Below are 20,372 nucleotides of genomic sequence, written 5' to 3' on the forward strand. Positions count from 1 at the left end.
AGCTTTTATATTGTTGTTAAACTGTGACCTTATTATTAATATTATTATAATTAGTAGTAGTTTTTATATAACTGTTAAACTTTGATTTCCTTTATTTTGCTTCATACACATGTACTTAGAGCCGAGGGTCTCTCTGGAAGCCACCTCTTTATTCCTTTGGATAGAGGTACGGCGTGCCTACATCCCACCCTCCCCAGACCCTACCTATAGCTTTGCTGTCGGTGGGATTTTACTGGGTATGATTGATTGATTGATATACTGATAATCTATTATACATGCCATGCAGGTGACACATGCTTAATTCTGATATACTGATAATCTATTATACATGCCATGCAGGTGACACATGCTTAATTCTATTTCTATTAATCATGGACAACATAATATATGTATATGATAAAAGTCAAGTTACAACAACTTGGAATATCTTTAAAATGAAAGAGTGTGTTGTGAAACCGATCATCATCAATGGACAGACAAATAAAGTCATTGTTCTCAGCTTATAAAGCAACTCAATGTTTCCTAAATTCTCAACAATATCTTCAAACGCGGTCTTCATCCTTATATTATGGTCACTTTTATAGCTCCTCATCGAACAGGTTAGAAATGACAACTTCGATCATTTTTGGTCTAACATGTATCTCAATTATAGGTTGTGGTTTGTTACCATTATTGCAGGTTGCCGGATAGTAATACGAAGGTTGATCTTGAAATAATTTCAAGAGAAACCATCAAGCCATCTTCTCCAACTCCCCGACATCTGAGAAACTTCAAGTTATCAATTTTAGACCAGTTTATGGTTGATGTCTACATCCCCTTAGCCTTTTTTATTCCTAATACCAACAAGGATAGTGTCGCAGATGTCATGAACAAAAGATCAAAACATCTTAAAGAGACTTTATCTGAGATTCTAACAAGATTCTATCCTTTTGCTGGAAAGGTGAAGGACAACTTGCAAATTGAATGTAACGATCAAGGAATTTATTATACGGAGGCTCGAGTCAACCAGACACTCCAAGATTTTCTAAGGCATCCAGATGACGAAAAAGTGAGAGGGTTGTTGCCTGAAACCCCAAACACTGCAAACTCTTCAATAGGAAATTATATCATACGTATTCAGGTAATTTCTTGCATAATATCATAGAAAGAGGTACACGGATGGTGCCTATGGTATGCCCATATTTGGGTTTTGATCCCTAAGTACGGAAAAGTACACCACGGGTCCTAGTTTACTAATAATCTACCATACTGTTATTGTTACGATACAATTTGGTTATCAAAAGGGCTAATTTGATGTGTTGCCAGGTCAATATTTTTAATTGTGGCGGGATTGGGCTTTTGACTAGTACGTCTCACAAGATCATTGACGGACACACAAATTTAATGCTTATGAAAGCATGGGCCGTAGCTGCTAGAGGTTCACCAGAAACTATTTCACCAAGTTTTGTTGGTGCTGAGATCTTTCCTAACAATCCGTGTTTAGAATACTCGTTGCCTTCCAAGATATTGGCTACCAAAATGCTTAGCACTAAAAGATTTGTGTTCGATTCCAATGCTTTGGCTTTGCTCAAGGCACAACCGGTTGCTAGTGCCAGCTCAGCACGTCCACCAAGTCGCATGGAAGCCACAACATCAATTATTTGGAAGGCTGCAGCCCAAGCAGCAACAAAAGTAAGACAATTTGGTCCACAGTCGCCTCATGTTTTATTGTCAATGGTGGATCTCCGAAAAAGGGCATCACCACCTTTGCCTGAAGAATCCATTGGAAACCTTGTTATAGCAGCGGGTACAATCTGCTTTCCCAGTTGCCAATTGGATTTGCCAACCCTGATGGGTCAACAAAGAGAATCAATAGCAAAGGTAAACGACGTTCACATTGAATCAATGAAAGGGGAGAAAGGGCATGAGACATTCAATGAGATTTTAAGGGCATCAAACCAACTGATGAACGTGACAGCCGAAGGAGACTGCTTAGTGGCTACAAGCTTGTTGAACACTGGAGCATATGAGTTGGATTTCGGTTGGGGAAAACCAATATGGGTTTATTTTATGAATCATGGAATTGTAAGACGTGTGGCGTTGAATGAAACGTTAAAGGGTAGTGGTGTTGAAGCTATAGTCACATTGAGTCCGGATGAAATGGAGATATTCGAGTGTAATCCTGAGCTTCTATCCTATGCCACTGTCGACCCTAGTCCTCTCCGATTTGTTCATTGAATGGCATGGATTTCATTTCCTGTTTCAGTTTAGTTACATGTGTTAAATGCATTTGTAAATATGCTTTTCCTATGATGAAAAAAGGTATAAATATCGTGCAACCCATTATTGACCCTTTTGTAACTATCAACCAACCCGTTACGGCCTGCTTAGTATGTTCACCTTTAATTACTAACCAACAGTTGAGAAACCAACATAGATATGTGCAGGTTTAGCATTCTATAACAAATTCATAAGAATATATGAAATACAGAAATAAGAAGTTAACAAGAAGCCAATGTCTATTCTTTTATTGTATATTGAAAATTTAGAATATCAGTATCAGAGAAAAACACAATTGAAACGAATTCTTTGAATTCAATGATATATATGTTATGAAAAATAATATTATAGTAAAAGAATATTGAGAAAAATATTAAAAAAAGTTTTGAACGGCGAATTTCATTTAAACCTTGTTATATGTGGGACTTGAATCCTTGGCGTCTGAGTTGCGTATGGGGATAGATTAAAACTGAAATTAGCTAAAAGAAAATTTAACTCGATACAAAAACAAAATTGAACTGAAAAGATAAGAATTATATCACGATTTCAACATCAACGAATTATTAAGTTGTAAAATTATTAGAGTGTTCATCAAATTCAAGAATTTATATATTTGCTGATATTCAAAAGAAATCAGCTTGACCTCATATATCTTACCAAAATTCAATAATGTTGGCATACATGTAAAAAGGTCAACTAAAGTCAAACCTTCATGATTAACTTTGTAAACGTGATTTGATCCATGATTCCAGGTGTTGGAGCTCCTGACTGTTTAGAGAATGAGCAAGACCCGGATATGCCTGTCATTTTGAGCCGTGTGTAGTTAATAAAAATGCAGTGATTCATAGCCGAACAAGACCACTCAGACTGGGAACCGGGTTAAACCAGGCCTAATGGTTGAACTAGATTTCAAAATGATCTTTACTCCTTCAAAGCCTCATTTACTGATTATTTTACAGCATCAGACTTGATATGGGTAACTTACAACTTCTGTCCTTGAACGTAAGTAAATAAACGTCCCTGAAATTCGTACATTGTCACATTTTCGCCCTTTCACCAACTATAGTTGAAAATTTTGTGAACTTTTTACAAAATGACTGTCTTAGAAAAAATAATCATTCTGTAAAGTTAATGGAATTTTTAACACCATTTAGAGAAAATGATAGAAAAGTGTAACACCGTATGAATTTTAGGGACTCTTTCTTTTACTTAGTGAAGATAAAGGACAAAAGTTGCAAGTTACCCCTTAATGAGAAACGAAAACTGTAATTTACCATCATATTTTATTTTAAAGCATTCAGTTTTAAATTATTTATGACATGATACGGTTTTCGAAGTGGGTCAGTAGAACACTAAGGTAGCCAGTTCATTGACTAGCTAGGTTACGAAAACAATGAGAAAATGTTCTAACAATAGAATACCTAAAATGCCCTTCAACTTATTGTCTTGGTTAAAATTAAAAATAGAACAAAAATTTAAAGCTTTCAAAATCATGAGTCAAGAGTGAGCAGTACCTTAAATTCACAGTTCATGCCTACGTGTTGAAGGAATGGTGGGCCCGCTTGCCCGGCTTCAAACAAAACTGTTCCATCAGCTATACCATGTGACCATAATACCGGGGTCTAAACAACAAAACGCTAATCAGTAAATAATAAAATATGTGCCTAAAAAAACATTGAAGCTTTCACAGATGTGTGTAAGTAGGGTTGGGTAACGGGTCATTTTAAGTAAGTATCAAAACGGGCTGGGTCAAAACGGGTTGAACAACGAACACTTTTTTGTCCATTTTTAGAACCTATTTATAAATAGTGAATTTGTTAAAAGACTACATGATTATTACTAAGTCAAACTATAATTCTATATCTTTTATGTAGGATGTTATACTGTATATAGGGGTGTAAAAAGCCAAGCAGCTCACAGGGTACTCGATGTTGGCTCACTATAAGCTTGAATCGAGTTGAGCGTAAATGAGCTCAAGCCTCAAAATAAGCTTGTATGATAAACGAGCTAGAGCTGGCTGGCGAGCCTAAACAAGTCTATTACTTATAAAGCTTTTATTTAATATCTTAGATGTAAAATTTTAATATAATAATTTTTATATATAAAACTTGGATAAAATAACTAAATAATATATACCTATATTGTATATATAAAAGTTATAAGTAATACATATAAATAGAGAGAGAAAGCAACTATAACTGTAAATGAATTAACTAATAAATAATAATAGCAAATGAGCCAGGTTCAATCTTAGAAATAGAGCTCGAAATCTCTCGTAGCCTCGCAGGTTAAATGAGCTGAGATCGAGCTTAGACAAACCCGGGCTTGGCTCAACTCGTTTACATCCCCAATTGTATGCTATAAAAATTAAACACTGGGAAACTTTCAACCTGTTTGACCCATTTAACTTGTAAGCAGGTCGAAACATACCCTTTTGGCCTCAGGTGTGATTCGTTCGATTATAGAACTTGAATTAAAAGGAACCCATCCACTAAAGATGGCGCCCGCTCCAAGAGTGTTTGGATATAACAGAACACTAGCCAAGGCCAGTGCACCTGTAACAATTTAAAAGTTGTTTCTGTTGTTTTGTTTTCTCGCACAAACATGTATGAGTGTATGTTTGTATGTGTGAGAGAGAGAGAGAGAGACCTCCTTGACTAAATCCACAAAGAAAAACATTTTTAGGGTCAATTCCAGCAGCCAACTCCTTGTCAATCATCGAGTGCACATTTTGGACTGCTTTAAGCAACGAACTTTCATCCACGGGAGAATTCTGTGCGTTAAAAAATTTGTAAATCTGACTGATTTAGAGAGGCTTCATTCAGCATGTTTATAAATCTGATGACTTAGAGGCTCCATGAATAATAATTCAGAGATTTCCTATTAGTGTTAACCAAACGCACTTTGGTGCTGACCGATGTAGATGTATTTTGTTAATGGAATCATTGAATAAAACTTACAGCTGTAACCGGTATCTCATGAATGTCAAACCACGAAGGCATCACGGCACCATCTGCAAACGTATCACAAATTGTTACATACGATGCCCAGGTTGAATGGTATTAGGTTATACCCGAAATGGTTCATATTCGTAAACAATGGTGACTTGCTATTATGATAACTGAATTACACTATGATGATAAGAATTGGGACTTACAATTACAGGTAACCCGATTGGATGGGTTCATTGGCTGGACCGGAGTCACCTACCCATAAGATCAACCCATTCCCATTTTATCTTTACAAGTTTCTTTCTTTTTACTATTGTTTCCATACACTACAGCACCTGATCACCCCTTTGGAGGCTGTGGATGCTAACGTTAGGGCACACACGTAACAAATTTTTAAGGGATGAAGAATAAAAATTAAGGATGAGCGGGTTGTTTGGGATTTCTATATTTTTCTTAAATAAAATGTGGAAACGTTACTTTATAGGAACTTAGTAAATTATTTATTGCATATTAAGATTAATGTCGTGAGTGAATAGTAAGGGCAATATGTGTACTCTTTTAAGAACCAAATCCAACTAGTTTTATACCCCGTCCGGTGGACGGATAGTTTAATGCCATAATAGCAAAACTAATTTTCTATAAATTCTAAACGGAAACACCAATGCTATCTAATGGCTTCAATAAGACATGATTTGCCAGCTTCTCAATTTCTTGATTAACCTTGTCCAGCACTAGCATCAAACACTTTTCTGTTGACACGTCCATAAAAGGTCCCATCAAGATATTCTTCTAAGAAACCTTAAATTTTCATATAAAACAATAGGGGTGTTAATAAGAGGTAAAAAATAAAAATTAATTTGTTGATCAACTAAAAGATGCAGGAAGAAAAGAGATATAGATGATATTAACCCATACCTTAAATAGAGGACCAAGAAGCCCACCATTATGAATTTTTGCTATGTAGCTACTCATTCATCATCAAAAGGTTCAGATAACTGTAACATTTAACTCACCTTTGGTATCCTGCAAATGCTCACAGACATGTAATGAAAAATAAACTAACTACTAAACTATAAATTAACCTCAACAATAACTTATGGGACTATTGCCTGCTTAATGCACACAAAAGCTACAGATTCAATGCTGAAAGTTCAACATTAAGCTTGAGATCTATTGGTTCTTAGGATCATGAGACACTAATTCTTTCTTTGTTTTCGTTAAAATAAAAAAAACGCCGTTTTTTCATCATAGTTAATTCATCAAATGTATACAAAAACCTATCAGAATTACACTTGCAGCTAGCTGCAGAAAAAAGACTCCAGTGAATATAAGAATTGGTGTGAATCAATCAGATAAGATACATATTGAATATAAATTTCTACTCAATTGATATAGCGGAATCCTTTGGTTATCAACACATTCTTTCATCTATATAATCTTAAGCTTTTTGATCATGCATAACTAACCTTATAATTACTAATTACCTCAGGGATGTTTTTCTCATCAAAAAAAGTTGGTGATATACTGATATACAAAATCAAAATGGGTTGAAATTGCCAAATAGTCTACGACTGGTTGATCAGATCAGGGACTTTATCATCGCAGAGCTGGTTTACATACATGGAATAATGCACCATGGACCAAAAAGTTATCCAAAACAGTTTCTTCAAAAACGTGTGGTTCTGCATTCTTCTGTAACTCAATAGAAAACAATATTGATATATAGGTCCATTAAAAGTAGAGAAACTTAAGACTTCCAAGTTTGACTAAAGATCATACCAACTATGACATCTCTCTTTTTCTCTTTACTCTATATCAGATATTCTTTTATTTAAAGCCAATATCAATAAAAAATCAAAAGGACCATTACAAAAAGCAAAGACCCAAAAGTGTAACTTGCAAAACTAATAAAACATAAATTGAGATTAAACATGGTATTAAACGTTGTTGATAAGAGCCTCTTGTAAGTTTTTAGCCTGATCGAGATTGCACTTCACCTGATCAAATATTTTTAATATTAAAATTGATTATATCAGACAACAGATCAAAACTTGGCATAAATAAACGATTTTTAATAACTAAACACAGTATTCCAATTGAATGGATTGCTTGCTTGGAGAAGTTTTATCAAAGCTCTAGGAGGCAGTTTTTCGGATCCGCGATCTCTAATGATATATTAAAGCAATCGGAATTGAATATCCTGACCAAATAACTTTAAACTTCCTTTGGTCACAAGAATGAATTAGAACCACCTTGTATCAGAATGATGAATATAAAAAGTTCCAACTATTGAGAAACCAAACACATAAATCAAGGAAAATGATTAACTTTATTAATCATTTAACGACAAAGTAGAGTGAGGTGGTTACAGGTGACGTGGTGAGGAAAAAATGGGTCTTCAAAAACTGAAAATAACTTCTGCTTCTAGAAGGTATTTTTGGACTTCAAAGGGTCCAGATTGCATTTCAGAGTGATCTAACGGTTGTAATTGTTTCAAAAGTTGTTGGATACATGAGGAACAATATATTATATAATTCCAAATTTTAAATCGATCACGTCATATGTTAGTGACTATCACTCTTTTATGTTTTAACTCTAATTATTTAATTTGGTTTAATTATTAATATACTGATTTGATTATATAAACTTTTATAAATATTTACTAGTTTAAACTTATGTTATTATTAAAGGGTTTGAATCAAATACAAATTAAATTAGCATGCTAACTATGAGAATCAGATAGTGTAATTATATATATAATATATAGTAATTATAGTATAGTGTAATTACAAAATAGTGTAATCACAATACGATGCAAATACATAATTACACTAATTGATTATCACAGTTAGCACGTTAATTAAATTTGTACGTCAACTTTCCCCGTTATTAAATACATTATAGTTTTAACATTCACTGTTTATTCTTTTATTGCAAAATTTAATATTACTTACATTTGATTCTACGAATTCAAATTATACTTTTGTTGTGCAATTTAATCATTTAAGTTTCAGATTGTAATTAAATACAATCTTATTTAGAGTTAACTACGCAGACAGTCCTTGACGTTTAAGAAATACGTTTTACAACATTAATTCTCCCTTCCCGCGTACCTTTCTTATAGTCAGTAGAAAGAGCGTGAAATGGAGAGATGCTTGTTCTTGGTCAAGGATAGCTAAAAACAAATCCGTGGGTGAACAGTGCAGTTTTTGAACAGCTGCCGGCTGAACACATTTCCAACATCTCTTTTAAGATCATAAAAATTGTGATAGTATTCTATCATACTCTAATGAACATAACATGTATAATCAGACTCTCAAAGATAGTACAAATAGCAATATAATTTATGAACATAACATGTATAATCAAACCATGTTTTTTATACAGATGAACAAAGTACACGCGCCTTCATTTCAAATATGTCACTTTTCAAATAAATCATAAATTCAGTAATCTAACGTGGTATCAAATTATTGCATCTACATACATATCTTCCAAAACTCAAAATAACTCATCCCCAAAGCGATCTTACTGGGCTCATAGATCAAGAAAATAAGTTCAGTATCCCAGCCTTATGAATAAAAAGTCAACTATAGTCAAACCTTCAAGATGAACTTTGTAGACGTGAGGTGATCCATGATTCCGCATGTTTAAGCTCCTGATTGTTTATTGAATGACCAAGACCCGGATACGCCTGTCATTTGAACCCACCCAAAGTCAGAAAACCAAATATAAATTACCTAAAATGCTCAACAAGGTCAAAGGAGTCAGTACCTTAAATTCACAGTTTACACCTAATCGTTGTAGCAATGGTGGGCCCGCTTGCCCCGCTTCAAATAACACTGTCCCATCAGCTGTACCATGCGACCATAATATTGGAGTCTGCATACAACCAAACGCTCAGTGAACCGTTTTTGAACCATTCAACAAGAAGTTCGTTTATGTTCGCTTATTTATCAAACAAACAAACATGAACAAAAATTTGTGTTCATTTAGTTAAACAAATGAACACATGTCTCGTTCATTCTTTTATGCTTGTGAACATCCGTTTATATTTGTTCATTTACGCATGCTTATGTTCATTTATGTCGCCCGTTTGTTTATACTTTATATATTCAGTTAAATTATTTAAACCCGTGACAGTTTGGTCTGGTTTTATTAAGTTTTTAAACCTGACAGATTGATGTTCATGTTTACTTTTCGCTTGGTCATTTATGTTCATCTACGTTAAGTTGTGTTCACTCGTTTATGTTTGTGAGCCGTTCGTTTATACTATTAAAAAACAAACACAAACACACTCATTTTATTTACAAACATGAACAAGAAATCCCCGCTCGTTAAATTGTGCGTGCTGGATCACTTGTTCGGTTAAAGTTAAACGAACAAACACAAGCATGTCCGTTTGTGTTTATGTTTGTATAATGTATACAACAGCTTATATATGCAATATTACATGTCTAGATCACTAGTTATTATTGTTGAAACGTACCAGTTTTGCTTCTGCAGTGATTTGTTCTAATATAGGGCCAGTTGAGTTAAAAGGTACCCATCCACTAAATATTGCACCCCCACCAAGAGTTTTTGGGTATAACAGAGTACTGGCCAAGGTCAATGCACCTACAACATTTAAAAGGTTGTTACTGTTATTATATATTCACACACAAGCATGTATATATGCTTTTGTCTCTGTGTGTGTGTGTGTGTGTGAGAGAGAGAGAGAGAGAGAGAGAGACCTCCTTGACTAAACCCACAAAGAAACACATTTTTGGGGTCAATTCCAGAAGCCAACTCCTTGTCAATCATTGAATGCACATTTTTAACTGCTTTAAGCAACGAACTTTCATCCACTGGAGAATTCTATATATTTAAAAAGTTGTACAAAATTTTAATATTTCCGTGTCACAGAAATAACAACATATCCATTTTGGGTTGAATTACTTAATCGCCCGACATCATCTTTACAAGTACATGTACGAGATTGTTTTGGTCCACATAAACTACGAGACGAAGATCAATACAAAAAGAAAATAACTTACAGCCGTTACAGGGATCTCAGGAATGTCAAACCATGAAGGCATCACAGCACCACCTGCAACAGTTGGTGGTTCAGATATCATAAAATTATACAAAGTCCAAAACATTAAAGTTAACAAATCACTAGACGAGTAAAAAACAGTAAACAACACACTTATTCTGCAATCATAAACATCAAAAAATAATATTAGATGCTTGCACTACACAATGTCAATGCTTAAAGTTGCTTATAGCATACAACTTCCCTGAAATTTATAAATTTGTGTCATCATACCAATCTAAGTTTACAGCCCATAAGCACTATCCCTTATCCCTCAATTGAGAATAGTGCTTATGGGCTGTAAACTAAGCTTGCATATCTTAATCTTACTTTTAAAAGACGCGAGATGCTCAGATGCGTTTGGCGAGCGTGCTCGTTATTAAAAAAGTACTAAAAAATTATTTGCAGAACTATTTAACTTGTAAATAGCAAACACTAAAATATAAGAAATTCTGAAAATCTTGATCAGATTTGTTCATGGTTGTAAAAATCGCACCTAGGCTGACTAATCACTGATTAATAGCTACCGACTAGTTGCTTATTAATCGCTATTTGGTCAAAATAGGTCAAATATGCATATTTAAAAAACTACAGATAAATTACAATCCGATTAATCGCTACCTACCCCACCACCTGACTAGCGCCTAGCGAGTTCAACAACACTGGATTTGTTCAAATAACGGTCTAATTTGTTCAAATACTCGGACTTGTTCAATCAACGGTCTAATTTTTTTTGAAATGGTGTGAATTAGGAAAAAAATTAGGTTAACGGGGAAGTCAACAAAAAAAAAGGATTTTGGTGTATCCGCTATTGAGAATAGCGGATTAGGAGTTAGAAATTTGTAGGAGCCGCCATTACCAATGACGGATTACGAAAAGATTCTGTTCACACTTAATCCGCTATTGACAATAGCGGATTACATTATACACGTTCCTAACCCAGTTAACAAACTAACTAACCCCGCTAACCAAACTAACCCCACTAACCAAACTAACCTACCTAACCTAACTTTGGATACTAACCTAACCACAATCCTCTCTTTCTCTCTCTTAAATGCAAGTTATTAAATTCTTTCTCTCTCTTAAATGCATTAGTTGCAGTGAGAGAAACCCATCATCGATTCCCACTGTCATACAGGACTGTCCATTTTTTTTATCTATTTGACGGAGGTACCGCCATGCTTCTTTGTTTGTTGCCTTAAGGTCATCCATCAGGCGATCAAACTTTCTTTGTTGTGTTGTGCTTCCGATCTCCCAACACATCCTTTTGAGGCTCACACTCTTGAACTTCGCCATGAAATTGCTTCTTACATGCCTTAGACAAAATCGATGGTAGGCATGGGGTTTCTCTCACTGCAACTAATGCATTTAAGAGAGAGAAAGAATTTAATAACTTGCATTTAAGAGAGAGAAAGAGAGGATTGTGGTTAGGTTAGTATCCAAAGTTAGGTTAGTTTGGTTGTTTATAGTTAGGTTAGTTTGGTTATCGGGGTTAGTTAGTTTGTTAACTGGGTTAGGAACGTGTATAATGTAATCCGCTATTGTCAATAGCGGATTAAGTGTGAACATAATCTTTTCGTAATCCGTCATTGGTAATGGCGGCTCCTACAAATTTCTAACTCCTAATCCGCTATCTCAATAGCGGATACACCAAAATCCTTTTTTTTTTTGTTGACTTCCCCGTTAACCTAATTTTTTTCCTAATTCACACCATTTCAAAAAAAAAATCCATTGCTCGATCGATAGTCTTAACTTTTTCAATCATATAAACTCACATCTCAATTTGCAATACAATTCCACATGTCAAGCTTTTGTTAGCTTCACCAATTTGAATTTCACAATGAGATCAACAAAACCCTAAATCCAGCAAATACACATTACGATCACATACACCGAACACCACAAATCAAACAATGAGTTGGTTAATTGGGACTTACGATTGCATAAAACCGGTTGAGATGAAGCCGAAGGGAAAGACCAGCGGGTGTTGGCTAACTGGCGGGAACTGAAGACGGTTTTGATGGGTTCGTTGGCTGGACCGGAGTCGCCTAGACCGTGTAGCCACAAGATGAAGCTTCGAGACGCCATTGCAACAGTTGACTCAGAAGAAGAAGGAGAAGATATAAATATTGTGTAGATGGTGATGGAGAGAGTGAAGAAGAATAGTGCCACTGCTTTTAAACCCTTCATTTTCATTTTAACGCTTCATGTTGTTGGTCTCTTGCTTGGAGAAACAATTTACATATGGAAATTTTATTAACACGCAAATTAGGTCGTTATCGGTTATGTTTCAATTGTAACTCGGGTTTGAGTATCGAAACATCGGAAAAATAAGTGTGTTGTGTTACTCGAAACTAGTGTATAAATATAACAAAATGTAGGAATACTTATGTGGTTCTATATTTTACTAGTTCATAAATTTGTTTCATCAGTAATAATAGTAATAGTAATAATAATAATAATAAATAAATAAATAATATAAAAAGCTTTTGTTATATTTAGAACTTGGAAGCATATCAATGAAAAGCTCTGCGCCGTTTAAAGTATCTTGTCTATGCTCATAACTCATGTGAGTGTATGTGTAAATTATTGTTTAATGTTGTAGATAACGCTTGCAAAACTGTGTTCTAATTTAAATACGGTTTCTCTTTAATAAATAATAATAATAAAAGAAGAAGGGTGTTTTTGCTTATTTTACCCTACTTAGAGCATGCGTAGTGGCGCGGTAAGAAAACATATGAAATCCTTTTCCCTGGCTAGCACCGGAGGAACCCCCCCCCCCCCATCTCTCCTGGCTTATACCGTCCCAATTTCATCGAATTCTAGGGACACGCTCCCAAGTTTTTGTAAAAAAACTAGTATTTAGACCCCCGCAAAGTATTGGGGAAGAGAATGTGTAAAATCGTTTATTTACAAATCCACTTCATTAAAAACATGGAATCGTCACCGTCACCACCTTTCGTGAACCATTAAGGAAAACAAATGAAAAACAAATGTAAAAACGTCGAACCATGCATGATGGTTCATGTTGATAAAAGGCATCAACAAAACAATAAGTACGATACAACATTCTTTACAGATAACAGAATAAAATAGAAAATTCAAAAATAACATAAATGAAAACAAAATAATAATTTTTTTTTAATTTATAGACTTTGGTTTAACTCTTGTAAAGTTCAGGAACAACATAAATTTGATTAAAACTAACGTATGCTTATTTGAAAAATTATGTTATAAATTTAAAAAGAGTGATATAATTTAACAATTACCCACTACAAGAGTCGAACCTCGATGATTTATTTAATAAATCTAACAACCTTACCACTTCACCAACTAAATTCTTTAGCTAACAACTTCAGTGTGTATATAAATATTGAATAATTAGTAGATGACATGTGGTTTGATTGTTTAAACTTCTGAACTTCTAAAGGTACAAACTTGATGAAGGTTGTACAACCCTCAAAACCAAGCATCTTTCAAAATTGTAAATTTATATACTATATATTATACATAAGTTATGGGCAAATTAAGACATCTATTTTTTAAGTAATTTACAACTTATAATGCATAATGCACACACTATATAGCATGTAAGATAAGGGCAAACTTATCCATTAAAAAACATGCTTATAAATAGTTAGAACATTACCCCCTCAACTTTACTTAGCTTTTATAAATTTAAGAAATAGTTACAACTTTGGACCTTCATCTTTACCAATGTATTTCTTTTAAATTTAATTGTTAACCAACTTCCCACCAACGATTTTTCAGCGCCCGTAACTTTTTCATATGTTAATATTCTTTTAAGAAAATTACACCATAAAAATGAGCATTTTATTGTCTTTAATTTGGGTATGGTATTGCTATAGTTTATTCCAATTAAAATTAGAATGTTACATATGGGTGTTCACAGTTCGGTTTTAACAGCGTCTAAGTTAAGCAATAAGTCAAACCGTCGGTTCATATTTTTTCATTGAAAACCGAAACTGAATCGTTGAAAATTCAAACTAAATCGTTACTAATGGTTTGGTTTCACACATTGAGCTTCAATAATAAATTTACCGACCGGCCTGGTTTTATATGGCCAATTTTCAGTATAAAGCATAAACCAAACCGTTTGCTATGGTTTGAACATTCTGAAACCAACTGACCAAAAGTGATGATCGGTTTAAACGTTTTTAAGGTTTCAAACGAACCTTGAACATCCGTAATTTTTACATGATTACTAGAATTTTCGTTCCCCACCGCATCGCACGACCATCCGTATATACTATATATAATGTAGCACTCATGGGCAAATTAAGACACTAGGTTTTTAAGTAATTTACAATATTCAAAGCTTTATGCACACTCTATAAAGTATGTAGCATAGAGGCAAAGTTGTCCACTACAAAATATGTTTTACGTAAATTCAATTTGTTAGAAAATAGTTACAAAACTGGCCCTTAAACTTTACTAACCTTTTATAAATTTAAGAAATTATTACAACTTTTACCCTCATCTTTACTCATATATTTGGCAAGTTTATATATTTTCTTATTTTTCTTCTATATCTTTAAATATATTACGTTTAAGGAAAAAACAGAGCTTACCGATGCATCGTACTTATTTTTGTCGACATTTCCATATAAAATTTATTCTGTAATGAGGTATGGTTTATAATGTACAAGTCACTAAAGCATTATTGTACAATTCAAATAGATAACTATAAATCAATAAAATATTTAAACACATAAATATGCATTAAAGTATAACCCATGTTATGTTTTAGTTTATAAATTATGAAATTATAAATTTCGTCCTCTATTTATGCAACTCACTTTATAAAACAAAGCAATAAAATCAACTCAAATTAATGTTGTACGAATTTGCAACGGCTTCACAAAAAGTATGAAGGCCAAACTTAACCGTGGGCATAACCGTTAGCAACGGATTTTCGTCGAAAACCAAAAACGACTGGCTAGAAGTTAATGGAAAAAATTAACCGTGAAATCAAGCCATTGACCAACTTAAACGTTTTCCCGGTTTTAAATCAAACAATGAACACCCATAAACTTGTAACATGATTATCAAGATATGTGTTTACCGCTGCATCGCGCGGGCACCCGCCTAATGTATAATAAATTAGGAAAAGACGAGAAGAAAAGTTAATAGATCTGAGAGGATGAATTACTTTTTTGAGTTTGAAATAAGAAATCCCAAACACCCTAATTTGGCACTCAAATTTCAAAAGGGTCGTTAGACGTCGCTAACAACTTAACTGATACCAACCAAATCCTGCCTCGTGATGAATTTGTTACAGGTGTTATAAAATTGTTATAGAAAAACATAGGTGTCACAGTCAATTACTCATCATCTTTGCTATGATAACTCTTTACCTTACATATTCTTTTAATAGTAAATATTAAATATTAAATATCATTATTAATTATTAACATCAGCAGCTATTATAAGAAAAACCTCACCAACCATTGGTTCTCACCAAACACTCTTCGTGTTATTTTAAAGACGTTTTTAGAGTTAAAAACCAAAGCTTTCAATGGCCACAGCGAAGCTACAGGCTCTTTGGAATCACCCTGCTGGCCCTAAAACCAGTCAGTCCTTTCTTTTCTTTTTAAATTATTATTATTATTATTATTTTTATATAAGATGTTTTAATCGTGATAATTTCATGAAATTGGGCATTTTAGACTTGATTGATGATCTGATTTATATCAATTTTTTAACCTAGTTTCATAGATGTGCTACAGTTTGACTTTTGAAGTCAAAGGTTAAACTTTTCAATTCCAAAAAGGATATATATTTTGGTACCAATTTTCGCCAAATTTTTTTTAACCTAGTTTGATTTTTGATGAATTGTTCTGGGTATCAATCTTTTTGTGGAGATATTGAGAACCCATAAAGAAATTTAGAGTTGACTTCTAGCATGTTTGATTGTCAAAGTCAAAGGATAACATTTGTGAGAGAGAGAGAGAGAGAGAGAGAGCAATGAGAGTTTGTTCCTAATAAGGTTTAAGAAATTATGATTATGCATGTAAGGACTAGAATTAGTTATGTTTAAAGTTTTGTAAAAGATGTTGAAGATTTACGGTAGAAATTCATAGAAAAGGATGACATTTAAAAAAAAAAAAATTTAAAGTCGGTTCTGCGACTAGCGATATCAAGTTAACATTTTTAACCTAATTAACATTGATAAAGTTAGTGTTTATGGGGAATAAACGGACTGTGTTGTTATTCATTTTTACTTTATATATCATGTGGCATTACATTAGAAAAATGATTAAACTAACAAAAGATAATTAACCATGTGATCGAACATTAAACTTTATGAGTATATATTTGATTATATGCTTTTTATATACTTGTATATGTGATCTTGAAATTCAATGATCAATCAAACTGTTAATTATCTTTTGTTACTTGAATCAATTTTTCTAATGTAACGCCACATGAAAAGCAAATAATGATATAATTATTTTATTTCCCATCATCGGTATAATCAGGTCAGAAACTTGGTTCTTACAACCTTAAAATAGATTAACTAATTTATGTGCCAATATAAAGCCATGCTCATTACAAGCTCTTGTTGCAGACGCCTAAAACACCTGAACCTACAAACCAATCATACCCTTATTCATCTTGGCATCTATAGAATAGAAAACATGTAAACTGCGCATATATTTTACTAACCTGCAGGGTGTTAATTTTTAATAATTAATATGGGATAAAACATGTTCTAGTACATTGAGTTATTAAGCACCATTCAGTTATGCTTGTTTTCTACAGTTTTATGTAACTTTTTTTTAATCCAATATTTGATCTTTTCATTAACAAGAATATTTGTATACTAAGAATTTAATTTAGTTTACTCAAGGAGTCTCAGTCTAGGGCTGTTCACGAGCCAAACAGAGCCGAGGCAGGGTCAGCTCGGCTCGACTCTTATTTGCATAACTGAGCTGAAAATTGAGCTTGAACTTGACTCCGTCTCAGCTTGCTCGATTTTAAACATATTAGAAGTTCTTAATACACAATCAGGCTCGATTTTATTTGATTCAAAAAGCTTTCAAGAAGTTAAATTTGGGAAATTTTGCATCTTTTGGGTCAAAATGTAAATTTTAACCCTGGTCAAGATGTTTTTGTCAGCTTAAAAGTCAAACCATTTGTTTGATTTCCGGCTTAAACTTAGCACAATGCTTCACCAACCTTTGAGAACTCGGTAACTCATGGTGTTGCTATAATATGATTAATCATTATATTCTGTATGTTATTTAAGTTTTTGAAAAATTAATTTTTTATGTTTTCACTTATTTGAAAATCCATATCATAAATATCTTTGTTTCACTTATTTGAAAACCCATATCCATATCATATATATATATATATGTACACACAATACAGTAGCATCCTGCCATATATTAATTGAGTAATATGTCTTTGTAGTTCATTTTTGGGCTCCAACTTTTAAATGGGGAATCAGCATAGCTAATATTGCAGATTTTGCCAAGCCACCAGAGAAACTTTCATACCCTCAACAATTTGGTATTTTATTTTTCCTTTTTGCTGCAAATATTTTATTTCTTAAAAAAGCTCCGTGTTTGACTTACATTTAATAACAGCTGTCACCGCCACTGGAATAATCTGGTCTCGGTACAGCATGGTAATCACCCCGGTAAGTCAAATTCTTATACTTTATTGACCTATATCTGTTCCATCTAAAGTTTCAGTATATACATTTACCATTTTTTAGTTTTTCAAGCTTGTGTTTTTTCTTTATTTTGACTTGTTGGTCATGTTTGATACTCTCTATTACAGAAAAATTGGAACCTTTTTAGTGTAAATGTCGCTATGGCTGGAACAGGGTTGTATCAACTCTCCCGAAAAATCCGGTAAGTCAAAAACAACTATTGGATCAAAATTGACTTTTTAGTCAATACATATAATTTGTTATCTTTCAGTTTCCACGTGTTATTTTAATTGGAATTCTGTGAGAAAGGAATGAAAAAAGATGAATAAATTAATAACATTGGTAAGAAAAATGGCCATAAGGTTTGACCTGGCAAGCAAAAAAGTGTTGACTTTTTGTCAGATGTTATATGGGAATGTTGTTGACCAAAATCTACAGTTCTGGTCTTTTGCAATCGGTAACTATAAGCTAACTTTGCCAAAGAAGAGATGAGTTTTGACTTTTGTGGTCAAATTTTTTAGTTTTGAAATCTATGTTGACATGAAACTTGTTACAAATTTATACAATATCGACTTGCAGGCACGATTATTTTAACGAAGAGGAGACTGCTGCTATAAAGGAATGACGATAAAAAAATCGATGCAAGAAATTCAAGATCCTGTTATAAAACAATTTGTTTTTATGAATTTATACGCTGTTTTTTGTATTTTCTGGATAGTGTTGGAGTTTGATGTTTGTTCTAAAATAATGTCAGTTTTTTTTTCATTTTCTTTTTCTTGCGCATTTTAACATTCCCAAAAAATATATATATAAAATAGCAACTAAAATAAAAGACCTGATTTATTGATGAAATCATAAAAATCTCAGATTTTGTTTGACCTGAAAAGTCAAGGCATACCTTAAAATTTACATCACCGATACAAACTGAAACAATATTTCCCAATCTTTCATTTGTTCAATAACAATTCAATTAGTCACCATTCTTTCACTTTCTATCTCATATTAAAAGAAAAATTAATACAAAAAGCATGATTTTCGTTCTTGATCTTCGGTTTCTCCATCATGCGTATTCAAATCCAATCTGCTTCCATTCAAATCTTGTCTTCCTGCATTCATCTCGTGTCTTCAGAAACCCGAAAACAAAAGATGTTTAGAAACTGTTGTTGACTATTAGAAATCAAGTTGACCAGAGTAAAATATCACTAATGTTGGCATGCTGACTGGACCATTCATTCTGCCACGGAGGCTAAACGAACTGAACGTGTGGTGAACATTTCATGTACCATTCAGCGGGAAGTTTGTTCATTTAAAAAAATGAGTGAAAGTCGAAAAAAATTTGAACACGTCACATTCGTTCATCTGAGTGCGTGAATAGTTCATGTACCATTCAGAGGGAAGTTCGTTCATTTAAAAAATGAGTGAAAGTGAACAAAAAAATTTGAACACATCATGTTCGTTCATCTATGTGCGTGAACATTCGTTCAAGTTCGTTAGTTAAGGTTGTTCATTTATTTAATAAATGAAAGAACATGAACAGAAAAAAAATTGGAAGTTCATTTATGTTTATGAAAGTCCGTTTACGTTCGTTCATTTAAACTCTTTTATGCTAGTTAGTTTATGGTGTTCGCCTATTTAATAAATGAACGGAAAAAAAATGTTCATTTATTTAAACGAGCACACATCTTGTTCATTCATTTATGTTCGTGAATGTTCATTCATTTAAGCTCGTTTATATTCGTTAGTTTACATTCATTAATATAGTTGTTTATTATTCTTTGACCAGATACAACTTAGTTTGGCTTTACTAACTTTTTAGGACCCAATAAATTGTTCTTTATCCTACTTTTGAGTGGCTTTAGCTCAACTATGTTCATTTATACTGTTAACAAATGAACATAAACGAAACATGAGCATGTTCAATTTCTTAACGAACAAACACAAACATGAAAACTCTGTTTATTCAATTGTTCATGCTCGATCGTTTGTTCAGTTAAGTTAAACGCTTTAAAAACCGGTTTAGACCGACTGGTTATACCGATTGCCACTCATTAGCCCGGTAAACGGGTGAACAGTTTAAGCCCAACGTAAATTATGGGATTAGACTTTACCATACCTCCTCAACTCATTGCACATAACAATCTTCTTTTCTTCTCTCCCTTAGTGCAATTTTAACAATTTGTTTCCATGGGCCTGACAACGAGACATTTACCCGAATATACGACCATGACCTCGACCCAACGATATTCCTCCATAATCCATTCTTGAACCTTCACCACCACTTTGCAAGCATCGCAATATTTGTTTTGTGAAACGACCTGAGCTCAAGTCCTCCTTTGTTTATCGATGCGATAACCTTTTCCCAAGCTACCCAATTAGCTTTTGCCTCCTCTGATCCGCCCCAGAA

General features: G+C 33.4%; 4 protein-coding genes across 4 annotated transcripts; 2 read left to right on the forward strand and 2 right to left on the reverse strand.

Annotated features, from left to right (window-relative positions):
* Positions 1-660: 660 nt before the first annotated feature.
* On the forward strand, positions 661-2,261 carry LOC143587549 (limonoid 7-O-acetyltransferse-like). Its single transcript, XM_077068811.1, has 2 exons — positions 661-1,120; positions 1,306-2,261. Exons 1-2 carry the CDS (start codon positions 797-799, stop codon positions 2,215-2,217), a joined length of 1,236 nt encoding a protein of 411 aa, XP_076924926.1. The 5' UTR covers positions 661-796; the 3' UTR covers positions 2,218-2,261.
* A 714-nt stretch (positions 2,262-2,975) lies between these two features.
* On the reverse strand, positions 2,976-6,898 carry LOC143587557 (putative carboxylesterase Os04g0669500). The gene is made up of 9 exons (XM_077068817.1): positions 6,831-6,898; positions 6,677-6,734; positions 6,224-6,233; positions 5,931-6,008; positions 5,220-5,272; positions 4,909-5,032; positions 4,690-4,814; positions 3,774-3,881; positions 2,976-3,059 (listed from the first exon to the last, which is right to left on the reverse strand). Exons 1-9 carry the CDS (start codon positions 6,896-6,898, stop codon positions 2,976-2,978), a joined length of 708 nt encoding a protein of 235 aa, XP_076924932.1.
* Positions 6,899-8,615: 1,717 nt separating this feature from the next.
* LOC143587550 (putative carboxylesterase SOBER1-like) lies at positions 8,616-12,461 on the reverse strand. The gene is made up of 6 exons (XM_077068812.1): positions 12,222-12,461; positions 10,247-10,299; positions 9,944-10,067; positions 9,700-9,827; positions 8,985-9,092; positions 8,616-8,904 (listed from the first exon to the last, which is right to left on the reverse strand). Exons 1-6 carry the CDS (start codon positions 12,370-12,372, stop codon positions 8,815-8,817), a joined length of 654 nt encoding a protein of 217 aa, XP_076924927.1. The 5' UTR covers positions 12,373-12,461; the 3' UTR covers positions 8,616-8,814.
* Positions 12,462-15,761: 3,300 nt separating this feature from the next.
* Positions 15,762-18,716, forward strand: LOC143587551 (mitochondrial pyruvate carrier 4-like). The gene is made up of 5 exons (XM_077068813.1): positions 15,762-15,878; positions 17,725-17,823; positions 17,901-17,953; positions 18,097-18,170; positions 18,548-18,716. The coding sequence occupies exons 1-5, from the start codon at positions 15,824-15,826 to the stop codon at positions 18,591-18,593; spliced, it is 327 nt and encodes a 108-aa protein (XP_076924928.1). The 5' UTR covers positions 15,762-15,823; the 3' UTR covers positions 18,594-18,716.
* Positions 18,717-20,372: the final 1,656 nt, after the last annotated feature.

This window comes from Bidens hawaiensis, unplaced genomic scaffold (genome assembly GCF_021521415.1).
Source record: "Bidens hawaiensis isolate Kalapana, Puna unplaced genomic scaffold, B.hawaiensis_p1.1 tig00035561_1, whole genome shotgun sequence".
In the NCBI taxonomy this organism is placed as follows: Eukaryota; Viridiplantae; Streptophyta; class Magnoliopsida; order Asterales; family Asteraceae; genus Bidens; species Bidens hawaiensis.